Source organism: Terrapene carolina, unplaced genomic scaffold (assembly GCF_002925995.2).
Source record: "Terrapene carolina triunguis isolate 2854851 unplaced genomic scaffold, T_m_triunguis-2.0 Scaffold95, whole genome shotgun sequence".
Classification (NCBI taxonomy): domain Eukaryota; kingdom Metazoa; phylum Chordata; order Testudines; family Emydidae; genus Terrapene; species Terrapene triunguis.
The window spans coordinates 49,648,055-49,662,510 of record NW_020664446.1 but is presented as its reverse complement, the minus strand read 5'-3'; the positions used below and the strand labels follow the sequence as shown (position 1 = coordinate 49,662,510).

At 39.5% G+C, this 14,456-nt stretch overlaps 1 protein-coding gene across 2 annotated transcripts in view; it reads right to left on the bottom strand.

Annotated features, from left to right (window-relative positions):
- Positions 1-982: 982 nt before the first annotated feature.
- Positions 983-14,456, bottom strand: part of ANK3 (ankyrin 3) — a 387,324-nt gene continuing 373,850 nt past the window's right edge. For both annotated transcript variants that reach the window (XM_026651166.2, XM_026651165.1), the window contains 2 exons: positions 6,043-6,128; positions 983-2,364 (listed from right to left, as the gene is read on the bottom strand). In XM_026651166.2, the coding sequence (XP_026506951.1) occupies positions 6,060-6,128 (69 nt within the window). In that variant the 3' untranslated portion in view covers positions 983-2,364; positions 6,043-6,059. The remainder of the gene's footprint in view (positions 2,365-6,042; positions 6,129-14,456) is intronic.

The window sequence follows — 14,456 nt, the reverse complement described above, 5'->3', positions numbered from 1 at the left end:
ATTTATTCCAAGTCAGGATCTGGCCCAGAATTTGGAAGGATGAAGAAAATGGTATAATGCATGAAACACCAGTAATGCAAGTTAGTGACAAATATCTCATTTTTAATACTGCTACACCAGGTAAAAAGGAATATTGTAAATAGGTCAGTTATTTATTGTAAAATAATTAAGAATGTCACAAACAATAGTCAGTTGATTGATGGCATGTAACACAGTGTCCAAAAGGATGGACCCAGTATTGGCAGTGATTGTAGATTCATGGTGGTTTATGCCATCATGCTGGCACTATTATGGTGATCCATGATATATAATGTACAGGAGGTGTGTGTATGATCTACAGGGGATCAGTGTGATTATGGATGTGTTGGGAATGAAACTGGTTTGTTAGTAGTATTTTTATTGGGTCTTGATTATGTGAAATAGAGTAAAAGAGGATACCAGAGTTATGTATGAGAGGAGACTGTCTTTAACTTGTGACACTGGTCAAGTAACACCTGTTTTAACACAGTCCTTTCCCTAGTGCTATTTGTGTTTTATAAATGGAATAATCCAACAGGTGTGGGTAGCAGGGCTTTGCCTAATTTAGTTGAGGATGTGATGCATGATACATTGCCCCTCTGTGGCCCACTAGGGCAAAGCATGCCAAGTGATGGCTGGGCTCACTGGTGTCATACAAAGGGGGGGAGGGATAGCTCATTAGCTTGCTAAACCCAGGGTTGTGAGTTCAATCCTGGAGGGGGCCACTTAGGGATCAGTGGCAAAATCAGTGGTCCTGCTAGTGAAGGCAGGGGGCTGGACTCAATGACCTTTCAAGCTCCCTTCCAGTTCTAGGAGATGGGATATCTCCATTAATTTATTTATTTATTTATTTAATTTAAAGCAAACTGAGTGGGACAGAAGTGAAAAGGGCTGGGATAATTAATGGTTGGCATTCTGAAGACATGATTTTAAAAGGTATAATAATACTGCAAAATACACATTATTGAAGAGTTTTAACACAATTTATTTTATGCTTAAATAATCAGCTAGATCATCCAGTGTATGTTGTTTTCATACATACGTAATTAGAGCTATTATCAATGAATGTTGTTTTCATATGAATATAATCAACAAATTAAAGTATTTCACCAAAACCCAAATAAAAATGCCCTTTAAAACACAGCAGCCTTAACAACCTAATATTACACTGCTAGAATGATTACAGATGATTGGCTTACTGAAAGATTCTACATCTTATAGCCAGTACACAATACAGTAATAATTTTACAGCGTGCTGCCAGTCTATTAGCTAATAATTTCTCTTCGGTTCATTTTAAAATATCCCAAACTTGTGCTTTATAAGAGCACCAACCCAGTTCTAAAGCTGCAAGCATTACCCCCATTATAAAGCGAGAACAGATAGCACCCCCCTCCCCATAATACAACTACTGTATATGGTATGTTGTTAGGTCATTTCATTGAAAAATTGGCAACAGCAACAAATATTAGATGAAGGGCTTTGTGTTTACAGATAAAATCCTATTTATCATGTTGCAGTATAGTGTTTGCAAAACTGGAAAAGATTTAATCAAAATAAGGTGAAACACATGCATCAAAATATTAGTACTCTGAAGAAAAGTTTTCACAGAACTACAGAATTCCTCATTTTGGGAATCATTTAAATTTGCAGCAGATTTTAAAGATTTTTTTAAAATCAAGCTAGCACTTTTGCATATACAAACATTATAATTGCTAATATACAAGAATCTGTGAAGATACACCCAGAATATCCTTGTAGGTGTAGCCATTTGAGACACCTATTCTGTTTGATGCATTTGCAATATTCTGTTTGTGATCTAAGAGGCAGTGCCTTATCAACATTTATTCTATTTTCTGTTAGAATTTATACAGTGTTATTTATTTACAGCAAAACTATTGATGTTTAAAAAAGAAACAAATAGTGTTTTATACCCTGACAGTTTGGGTCCAAGAAAAATAAGGCGAGCTGTTGTGGATTTAGTAATTTTAGTGTCTTTCCATGTTTTAACCATTTCATCTTCTTATGTCCCTCTGACCACAGGAATTTATTTCTTTTATGATGACATCAAATTGCTTGAAATAAAGCTGTTAACAGCATGGCAATCTTGTATATACACTGCATTGTTAATTGCACACTCTCCAATCCTGTGAATGAAAGTGAATTTCCATGCTCTGTAAATTGGCTCATGCTAAATTAAATTTTTTTTGTTTTTTTTGCATAAAAACCATGCGGTTAATGTGTGGAAGCAGCAAACACACGCACACTTGTATCAGTGAATGTTTAATTCCTGTTGATTTTTCTTCCATAGTGTCTGTCTAGAATACTGGCAGTAAAAGCACACAATCCTGTGAAAAAAAGACAGCACAAAATGGTTTCAGAATATCTCTTCAGAATCATTTTCATACATTTTTGCAATACAAAAAAAGTCTAATGAATCTTATGGTATGCTGTAAAAAAAAGTTAAATAAGGCAGTTTTTAATGAAGTTAGTTGAATTTCCAGTATGAAGGTATAAGTCTGTCAGCATATGGTATGCTCCTGATGAAGTGGGTTACAAAATGTTTGGAACACAATACATTGAATTACGATGAAGAAGTTAACAGCTTTTCAAAAATGTCTGAGTAATATATGCTAGCAGAGATAGCAACATTTCCAGAATGACAGTGCAACTCCAATATCATCACTTTTCTGTGTGTGGCAATCATCCACATTATGGCCCAGATCCCACACTCATTGCACATTCAGAACTCCCACTGACTAGGAGAAAAAGGCACGTAGAATCAGACTTTATGAGGCTACATGCAATGGAAGTGTGATTAGACTAGGAATTAAATGGACATATCACCATGTGGCTTAATTTGGTGGATAAGAATAGTATGGATATGAAAGAAATGCAATTCATGTTCTCTTGCCTATTTGAAAATGGTCATAAAGTTCTGCATATAGTGATAGTAACTATCATCTACCTAAGAAGTTTGTTAAATCTGTCATACAAGAGCAATGGAGGTGCATCACAGCTGATGACAGTGCTGTAATCCCATATTAATGACAGATAAAAATGCAATAAAAACATGTTAACACATCATGAACTGAAAGAAGCCAACCATTCTTCCTAGCAACTTAATGTAGAAAAGCTTGTTTGTCTTTCTAAGCTCTGTTTAAACACTGACTGTGGGATTCAGAGACTAGCATGTACATGCCTGTTTATTAAATCAGGTCACAGGTCCATGCACATTCCAAAGGAGAGCACTCTCTTTGTCCTTTTATGGTAAAACAATGTGTCCTTACCCATGTATGTTGCCTACATAAATCTACCCCTTGCTCTGAAAGCCCAAGGTCTAAGTCTTGCTGGTACAAGCAGATCTCAGTGAAAGTCACAATTTTAATTTCACAGAATTTCACATGAAAATTTTCAGCATTTAATGTCTATGCATAATTCAAATTTTGCTTTATTTTCAATGTTGAAAAAGCCATTTTGCCTCAAAAACTTGCAAACAATATACATTTTTGCATATTTTCGATGTGAAAGCCATCTTTGCTCAAAACCAGTCCCTTTCTTCATCTGTTTTTGCTCAAAGACAGATCCAAATTCCCTGGTAACGTACCATCTGTGAAAATGAACCTAGTTTGAGTTCATAATAAAATATTTAAATGTTTGAATTTTCAAGTCTTAACATTTTATTTTGCTTAATCTAGTTGCAAGCTTTTCATTATGGAACATTAACACAGGGCACAGATCACATCCATAATTCACCTCTGTGTAGAGAGCCATTTTCATTTTTTCCTGAATTTGTGGCCAGGTTCTAGCTGGGAACAACTACATACTGGAAATCATGTGGGAAAGCTATAACAGTTCACAGTAAATGTGAGTGGATTTGTTTTCTGAAGAGCTCACTAAGCAGGTCAGGATGGATTAGGCAAGAGTTGCTTTATAGGGTAATATTTTATTTAAAATTGAATACCCCCACCATTCTATGTATTCATCCTATGGCAATGGCATTGCATCACACTTACACACTAAAGGGTTCTTGCTGCATCCCATACCGCTTAAGAAATATTGGGCTTGATCCTGCATTCCTTCTAAACCTGATATTCCCACTGGTTTCAACAGGGGCAAGGACATGATTTTTTAGGTGTATAAGGACAACTGTCATGCAGATCTAATCTGCCTGTTGATAGGGATGACAGATACAGGAAAATCCTAGATCCTAGATAGATATATAGGAGCAGACCTTTTAGCTGGGGCACATTTTCCTACAATCAAGTCCTTCTCTTTGGCTTGCTTTCTACAGAGTGGTAAGTTAGCCAAAACTCCACAAGTGAGAAAGGGTTTCATTAAGAACATTCATTTTCTTTGTACCTAAATACTGTATGAATACATTCTGCAGACACACTGTGAAGTGGTATTAGTTCTGTTACCATACTTTGAATGTTTCAAAATAAACACCTCAATTCAGAAATGGTGTTAGGCTGACCTGGGGGGCTGGCAGCAGGTTATTAGGCTGCCAAGAGAAAGTGACTACAGTAGAACCTCAGCGTTATGAACTGGCCAGTCAACTACACACCTCATTTGGACCTGGAAGTACACAATCAGGCAGCAGCAGAGAACACCCCCCCCCCCAAAAGCAAATACAGTACAGCACTGTGTTAAACATAAACAACAACAAAAATAAAGGGAAAGCTGCATTTTTCTTCTTCATAGTAAAGTTTCAAAGATGTATTAAATCAATGTTCAGTTGTAAACTTTTGAAAGAACAACCATAACATTCTGTTCAGCGTTACGAACAACCTCCACTCCCGAGGTGTTCATAACTCTGAGGTTCTACTGTAGTCAGGTTTGAGATGCTTGCTCTTCAGAGGCTGGATCCTGGGAAGTCCTGAGTGCTCTGGCCCTGATCCAGCACTTAAGTACATGATGAACTTTAAGTATGTGTATAGTCCTGTTGAAATCAATGAAACTATTCACATTCTTAAAAATTCAGCACATGCCTCTCTGAACTGAAGCCAGATTGTCCAGGACCTCACAGGAACAAGCCCCAGAGCTAGTGAACCTCAGGTTGGGTATATTATAATCATTGCAGAGAACCACTGGCCATCGCGAGATGACTTCATTCTAACTTATCTTTAGAATGACATTGGGATTAGTTTTACGGATGCTATTTATTCTATTCTGTATCCCTACAGTCAATCCTGTATCAGGCTGTGTAGGGAAAGAGACTGCTTGTGGGATGTAGGTTTAAGGATTAAAAATACCCTAAACAAAGCTAAGGAAAATTCAGGGATAAAAATACCCTAGTACTGTATATGCATAAAATGGAAGGCCTGATTGAATAAAGCTGTGACTACCATCAGCCATTTGATGCAAAACAAAGCACCATACAGAATGTCCTTTTCTTCATTTATAATCAAGTTTGCTACATTTCTAGACAAAATAATCCTGCTGGTTTCATAATTAGCAAAGTAATACAGAGGAATTGCAATAATGACCATTTAAATTTGGCATAGGTTTTATTTCAGCAGCATCTACAAATCATCAGCTGTTTTGTTATAATTGTAAAGGGCAGATCCATAAAATTCAGAGGAAACATTTGGTAAGGATTATTTGTTGATGTATATTTAGACTTTTTACTGAATTTTACAAGGACATTGGCTTTCATAACACTCAGATCATGTGTCTGACTGAAAGAAGTGCTTCACTCAAGATATACTGTTTACATTACAAATGTATACATACACTGTATGCAAGTCAGTTACTTCTCACATTCAAGTCTGATTTTATTAACAGAAGTTTTGTTAATTGTGAACTGTATGTGTCCTAGAACTCTACTCCTACAAATAGTTTTTAAAAATAACATACACATATTTTGTTCATATTTGCAGCATGCAGGCCTGATATTGGACTTCCCAGTTTAAAACAGATGCAGCGGTAGAAGAGAGTTCATTGTTTATACAATGTGCTAATTGGTGCACTAGTACTGTATTTGCTCTAGGCCTAAACAATGGAATGATATTTATCAAACTGACCGTTCAGTGTTCTGCTGTTATGAATAACTCTTCTTCTCCACATGTCTGACTTCTCTCTTTGTCTTAACCTTATAACCTTCTCCCTGCTTTAAAGAAAAGATACACACATTAACACATATGCAGAAAGCATTTGGAATTATAAAACTTTTCCAAACAGGTCCCATGTAGCTATAATAGGATAAGTAAAAAGCAGTTAAATCACATCAACACTTCATTTCAAAGTTACACACAATTCAGAGTTAACCACTCTGCTGAGTTGCAAAAACAGGCTGGAAATATCATCTAAAAGTAGAAATCACAGGTTTAAATTTTCAAAAATAGACACTAATTTTGGATGCCTCCGTTGTTGGTACCAAACTTGAAATACCTAGGGTTGAGCTTCCCATTGACTTTCGTTAGATTTGTGGGTGCTCAGCATTTCTGGAAAAATCAGACCCATAGGCATCCTAGTTGGGCACTCAAAATTAGTGGCCACTTTTGAAAATTTAAACCATAGTTATTATGATGTCTCATAACAACTGTGCTTTAAAGTGAATAGGTTAGTAAAGGAAGAAAAATAGCCAACAAAAAAATTCACCAAAGCAGAGCAGCAGAAATAAAGCCAAGGAAACTGACAAGCAGTGCATGTGTCATAAATAAGGCTACGATTTTGTCAAGGGTATTTTTATTAAAAGTCACGGACAGGACATGGGCAATAGACAATTTAATCACGGAAATATACACACAGTAATGCAGTTTTCACTGCATCGGTAGAGAAGCTTTTAAATTGCCTAGTAAACGTGGACTGAAGCCAGAGCCCCACCGCACAGGGCTGAAGCCAAAGCCGGAGCCCCGCTTAGGGTGATCAGACATCCCAATATTAGGGGCTTTGTCTTATATATGCAACTATACTCCTCCCACCCTGTGGGGAAAAAAAAGTGTCCCGATTTTTCACACTTGCTATCTGGTCACCCTTGCCCTGCCACCTGGGGCTGAAGCCCAAGCCTGAGCCCACTGCCCACGGCTGAAGCCCAAGCCCGAGAGGGACTGAAGATTAAGCCAAAGAACTCGCAGACATCTCTTGAAATCACGGAATCTGTGACTTCCATGACAGAACTGTAGCATTAGTCACAGATTCTTGCCTTTTAATACAGCAGACTATTAGCCAATGTCATATATATTTCCAAAATGCATTGTGTTTAGGTTAAGTTGTAGAACCATGAGCAGAATTCTTTGTACCTATGCTAACCTTTTTGTGTAACCTACTAATAGTCACACTGTTCCAGCCTTTGTTCTTTGTATGTGCAGAATCTGTCAGAAGTATGATGTATGTTCTGTTAAGGAATGTTATATATGGATTCTGTGTTGGGTGCCATTAGTAGAAAACAGTTCATGGCTCTATGGTCTATCCAGGATATAGACATCCAGAATGTTATTGTGTGCTGGATACAATATGTTAGGAAGGATTTGGACTGATGTCTTTGTATCCTGAAAAACAGGTATGAAGTTAGATAAGAAAAGGGGAGTTAAGGTGTGAACCTTCTACTTGCTGTAAACAAGGAGACTATATTAAGTCAAATTAAGTTCATACTTTAGGATAAACACAGATGAAAAATTGAAGCTGCGATTATTGCAAGCCTGCTCCCCAGAGTTGGTATCCTCTCTGTTTGGGTTGATTTATCTATGTTTAATAAACTGATTGAGCCAAGTTTTCTGACGTCTTGTCAACTGATATTCAAATCACAGCCCTAACAAGACCTAGAACTGAAGCTATTCTACATTAATTAAAAATAACCCAATATTTATCTAAAAATAAATACCCTAGCCACTTTGGGATGACTTGCACCCTACAGGTCACACAGAAAGAGCAGTTCTTATGCTTCAGGGCATACAAGAAGTGAAGTTGGAACTGGCTCCTGCATGGGGTTGTATGGGAAGACAGAAGCTACTTGCACCCCTATTTTCCTTCTATTCTCCAGAGAGGCTGGCCCTGAGTAAGGATTTCGGGATTTGGCCTGATGTTCTCTTCTCCACACTGCCAAAATCCAAACATGTTCATGGCAGGCTGAATTCTGAAACCACTTAATCACATGAGCTGTGCCACTGAAGGATTACTCAGGTTAGTAAGGGGTTGCAGGATCAGGTCCCCTGTTCACTACAGGTAAATCTTTTTTCTGTTTGTGAAGGAATGATACAAAACACATATCAGGTCCAGGATAAAAATGCTAAAAGACAACCAAAATAAACATATGAAACTACTTATTTTGGGGGAGGGAGAGGGGGGTCAAAGATGAGAATTCAGACACAGTCCTAAATTTAAAACCAAAACCACTGACTGTTTTATACAAACAATCCCCGATATCTTAGTGTGAAAAAGATTTTTGCTGCTAGCACAATGAAAATAGACCTTTCTGAAAGTGAACCCTATCAGTAAACATTACAATGGTAAAACCTTGCCCTTCATCCAGATGCACAGCTTGTCAACAATGCAAGCACTTCTCTTTGCCAAGACTTGATGTTAAATTGCAAACCTCCAGCCCTTTAGTAGCGCTTTATAGATAGTCAGCACAACCCTCCTCAACTGTTATTTCTTTGTAGCCCCCCTCCATTACCATTTCACCAACTTTTCTCTCATGTGGGATAACAACACGTCTTATTACTTTCCGGGTGACCTGTAGGAAGCAACACATGAAAAGTATCGATTTTCTTTCCTGATTCTAAAAGGAGAAAGCATGGTAAGAGTAGTTACTTGAATACAAAGACTCAGAACAGTGAAACTGCAATTCATGATTACTTTTCTTGTGATGATGTTGCCTTCTTCATCGGTAAACTGTTCTTCTGTTACTGATTCGCCAGGAATGTTTTTGGCTTCCTCACCCTAAAGAATGTGTTATATGATTAGCAATAGAACCTATATTTTTGCAATGCCCACACATTTGTTTTCACACCACTCCAAGCAACAAACACATGCTAGGTTGGATTTTAAGTAACAAAATATGTTCAAATGGGTTTCTCTCACATGGATAAGGTGAAAAGCTTTCTTATAAACATGCTAATAGCTGTATTTTAGTCCATGAAAGGTGTCCTTAAAGCATTACTGAGTTTCTAACTTGTTTCTTTTAAGCACTAAATCATGCATCAAACTCCTCGAGCAACAAGTACTTTTTCTGTAATGTTAGAGCGCTGTTGTCTAATTCATGTTCAATGGAAGCAGGAGTTCACAATGGTGTAGTGTCTAAACAGACATCCATTAAGCTATAAATACCAACCATTTATGTACAGGAATTCTAAAATCCAAGTACAGAGGGTAAAATTTGGGATTTTAAAAGAAAAATGCACCCAGCTCACCCAATCAAACAGCCTAAAAGTTCACATGAGAAGAAACATTTCTCTCTATTTATAGAACGTATAGAAGTATTTGAAATGAAATTTTGTTGAAATGGAAGCATCTGCCAGCTTGTTGACAAGTGACATAGACCTGGTTCATAGCTCACTGAAGTCAATGGAACTCCTTCCACTGACTTTATTGGACTTTTGATCAAGCACATTGCTTGTGAAACCAGCAATATAGAAGACCAATGTAAGTGACTGTTAAAAACAGTTTTCAGTCCCGTTTTAATACTAGCTTAACATCACTGCAAGGATTATGGGTAAAATTTCCAGTAGCACCTAAGTGACTCAGCAGTCTAAGTCTCTGACTTTTAATGGGACTTAGGCATCCACATTAGAAAATTTGGCCTTTCAGGATAACATTTTCAAAAGTGCCTAAGTACCCACACTTGAGTTCCTGAAATAAATAAATACACATTTTACTTGTGCAAAATGGATAAGTGAGCATAAAAAATGGTACTCGTGCACAGTGTATCTATACAATTTACATTTCTACCATGCAGCAACTCCTCACTCCTGGTCCAATATGAACAATGACTAAAAACAAACAAACTCTGCCTGAAAATACAGACTGCACTAAAATTAGTACCAACATTCTCCCACAAGCCAGCCCCATGGGACCAAGAACTTTTTCCTTCTTCTCACACATACTCCTCAGAAGGCTAGGGGAAAAACATAAACCTTGAGTAATGCTCTGAAGGTCAGCAAACTTGGACTCTGCCAGCCCAAGAGGCACACCTGTGTTCCAAAGCAAAGGCTACTCACCCTGTCACACTAGCCCTTTCTCACTGATTAAAACTGATGAGCTGTTAATTCTAGCACCTCAGCTGATCTCAACTGCTACAGTATCTTCACATAAAGAGAAGGGCCATCTCTAAGGTGTGCAGGACACAACCCATTTAGGGATTTATAGGGCCAAACCAACATCTTGAATTGCATGTGGACATGAACTAGAAGCTAGTGAAGGTGTCGGAACCTAATATAATATATTCCCTACACAAAGCTTGGCTAAATAACTAAGCAGTCATTTTCTGCACTGGCGGAAATTCTCAGATGGGCTGCTGGTGGAGCTCCATGCAGAGCGCACTACAGTAATCCAGTCTCAATGTGACTGTGGTGAAGCTCTAACAAGAAAGAAGAACTAAAAAAACTGGCTTAGGCATTGATTACAAACTGCACATTGAAGTGAGGAATGACAAAATGGGCCCCTGTGGCACTCTCAAGAAGGCAAGTACTCACCTTGGTGGGTCTTTCATTTGCTTTGGTTATCTTTCTTCCCCTGCCCTTCTCAAAGGCAAGATGACTTTTTAAGCAGGATATGCCCATAGCAAGGAACTGTTGCCTGCTGTGTTGGTGGCCATGGGGCTGGGAGGTGGCAAAAGGTTTGACAAATACTTTATGAACTGAAATTTGTGGTGTGTTTTCCAGCCATTGTGTGAAATACAGGGACAACAATACCCTTACGTTTCAGAGATGAAGCCGGCTGGGAACTGATGGTAGGATCTAGTATGCTGGGCACTTTTGCAACTGTCATTTAGACCAATACATTTTATTTTTTAAAACCGTGCCATCTGTTCCAATGTAATGTAATTAAAATCCATAACAACAAGCAATGTGGCCCAGTGACAGGGAAGTAGAGACTTAGGAGACCTAAGATGTATTCTCAGCTGTAGTGGTCACTTGCAGGGGTGCCATTTGGGGGGGACAGGGAAGGGCTCTAGCCCCCTCCCCCTAGCCTGAGACAGAGCTCTTAAGTGCAACAGCTTGAGTGTGATATGTGATGAGTACTAAAGCTGGGAGCAGCACAGCCTTTGGGCACAGAGTTTGTTTATAAACAGAGGCAGGGTGATTAAGATAACAAAAGGCTTATCATTAAAGTAAATTAAGGATCATTAGACATGGAAACAAAGGGTAGGAATAAAAGGTGAGAATGGAGAGAGGTAAATAGTGGTGTCCCTCAGGGGTCTGTACTGGGACCAGTCCTATTCAACATATTCATAAATGATCTGGAAAAAGGGGTACACAGTGAGGTGATAAAATTTGCAGATGATACAAAATTACTCAAGATAGTTAAATCCAAAGCAGACTGCGAATAGTTACGAAGGGATCTCACAAAACTGGGTGACTGGGCATCACAATGGCAGAAGAAACTCAGTGTTGATAAATGCAAAGTAATGCACTTGGCAAAATATAATCCCAACTATTCATACAAAATATAATCCCAACTATACATACTAAATTAGCTGAACCTGTCAATAAAGAGAGCTTGGAGTCATTGTGGATAGTTCTCTGAAAACATTTGCTCAATGTGCAGTGGCAATTTAAAAAGCTAACAGAAAATTGGGAATCATTAGGAAAGGAATAGATAATAAGAGAAAAATATCATATTGCCTCTATATAAATCCACGGTATGCCAACATATTGAATAGTGCGTGCAGATTCGGTCACCTCATCTCAAAAAAGATATATTGGATTTGAAAAAGGTACAGAGAAGGGCAACAGAAATGATTAGGGATATAGAGCACCTTCTGTATGAGGAGGTATTAAAAAGACTGGGACTTTTCAGCTTGGAAAAGAGATGACTAAGGGGGGGATGACAGAGGTCTACAAAATCATGACTGGTGTGGAAAAATTGAATCAGGAATTATTTACTCCTTCACATAACACAAGAACTAGGGGTCACCAAATGAAATTAATAGGCAGCAGATTTAAAACAAAACAAAAAAAGTATTTCTTCACAGTCAACATGTGGAACTCTTTGCCAGGGGATGTTGTGAAGACCAAAACTATAACAGGGTTCCAATAAGAACTAGATAAGCTCATGGAGGATAGGTCCAGCAATGGCTATTAGCCAGGGTGGGCAGGGATCCAACACCATGTTCTGCCTGTCCGTTGCCTCTGTTTGCCAGAAGCTGGGAGTGGGCAACAGGGCAACTTGATGCTTGCCTGTTCTGTTCATTCCCTCTGAAGCACCTGGCATTGGCCACTGTTGAAAGACAGGATACTGGCCTAGATGGACCATTGGGGGCCAGTCTGATGTTCTTATATAGAACCCAGATGTATCTGCTCCCCACTATAACCCACTAGACCCTGCTCTCCTCCCAGAGCTAGGATAGAACCCAGGAGTCCTGACGGGGTCTTTCTCTCCATGGAGTTAGTAATAAAGTAAGAATATACATTAAAATTTTAAACCTAATCAGTATCCCTTAAGTGACTTGCCACGAGATGTCAGAACATGTTGTTATTAGAGCTGAGTGGGTCTAATATTTATTTAATTTTCTTTCTTTTATAAAGGAATTAGATACAGGGCTCCTAAGTAGCCCCAGGAATAACGGTTAAAGTTGCCCCCTCCCCCCCAAATCTGAAATGGCGCTCCTGGTCACTTGCTATATGACCTTGGGCAAGTCACTTCATTTTTCTGACCCTCTGTTTCCTCCCCTTCCCCCATCCTTTGTCTGCTCTATTTAGACTGTATGCAGTGTTAATGTAGCTGTGTCGGTCCCAGGATACTAGCGACACAAAGGGGGTGAGGTAATATCATTTATTGGATCATTGGTGAGAGAGACGAGCTTACACAGAGCTCTCTTCTGAAGAAGAAAGCTGGTCTCTCTCATCAACCGAACTTGGTCCAATAAAAGATATTACCTCACCCACCGTGTCTCTCTAGTTAGACTGTAAGCATTTTGCTGCTGGGGGCTGTGTGTGTGTACAGTGCTGAGTTCAATGGGGTCCTGATCTCAACTAGGGCCTGTAGGCAGTACTGTAATACAAATAATGAATAATAACATCACCATAACCACCACCATAAAAAGTATGGCTCATAGGAAAGGTAACCAACACACGATGCCATGTGCATGCCCAGCTGCTCTCAGTTTGCTTTTATACTTGTTTCCTTTCTTACTGCATAAACAGGTGGGGATTTTGTCTGTATGTTTAGATATTTTTACATAAATGAGTGACACCTACTGTGATCAACTCTGAAACACAACATATCAGTAAATTGGAAGACATTTACTACAAGATGATTCAGCTTCAAAGGTATCTTGGGCTCTTAATTAGTTACATGCTCCTTTAAGTACAGTTTAATGATAAATGCAGTGAATACTGAGCAAGTCAGTGTTGATGAAATCTAGCTCACAGATTTTTCTTGCTTGTGGGTAGTTAAAATAAATTACAGTAGGGTTCACAGTAGGTAGGGAGATAGATCGGATTGCACTGAATTTTCTAACCCGATGTAGTTATTAAGAAGGACATTTACTAGAAAAACTTGCCCACTGGCGGTTTTACTTGCTTTTGTCATGAACATAAAGCGGTGTTGGGTTAGAAAAGCACATTAGATAACCCCACCACAATTGCTGCTTTTTGCCTTGAAAATACAGAACTGGTGCATCCACAGCAGAAGTGAAGAGTAGATTCTTCCTGCTGCAACATGTTTGTATAAAGCTTTATTTTACCCATGACCATTTTAAATCACTGTCACAACATGGAGAGCTTTAGAAAAGCAGGAAGAAAAACTTCATATAGTACATTCATGATTAATAGAAGCTCAGTTATATCCCGGGGATTGTAGTGAACAAAGCTATGATTCACGTGCCCCAGAGTACAATGAAGGGAATGCTGGCTGCATAGGCGTGCGCAGGGGGTGTGCCCAGGCACACCCTTATGCAGGGGTGGGAAAATGGCCCCACTCTCCCAGCGCGGCAAGCAGCGGGGTCCGGCCGAGCACAGCAAGTCGCCGGCCCCTCCCCCACCTTCCCCTGGAGCCATGCCGCTGTGCGTGCAGCGCTCTGGGGGCTGGGGCTGCGCACTCCCGCGGGGCAGTGTTTGGCTCTGCGGGAAGGCAGACACGCCCCCCGCTCATCCGGAGCCATGCCGCCATGCGCGCAGCGCTCTGAGGGGCGGGGCTGCCCGCTCCCGCGGGGCAGCATGTCTGGCTCTGCGCGGAGCCAAACATGCTGCTAGGAGCCTCATGATAAGGGGTCCAGGGCCGGGGGAGGGGGGTTGGATGGGAGAGGGGGCAGTCAGGGGACAGGGAGCAGGGGGGG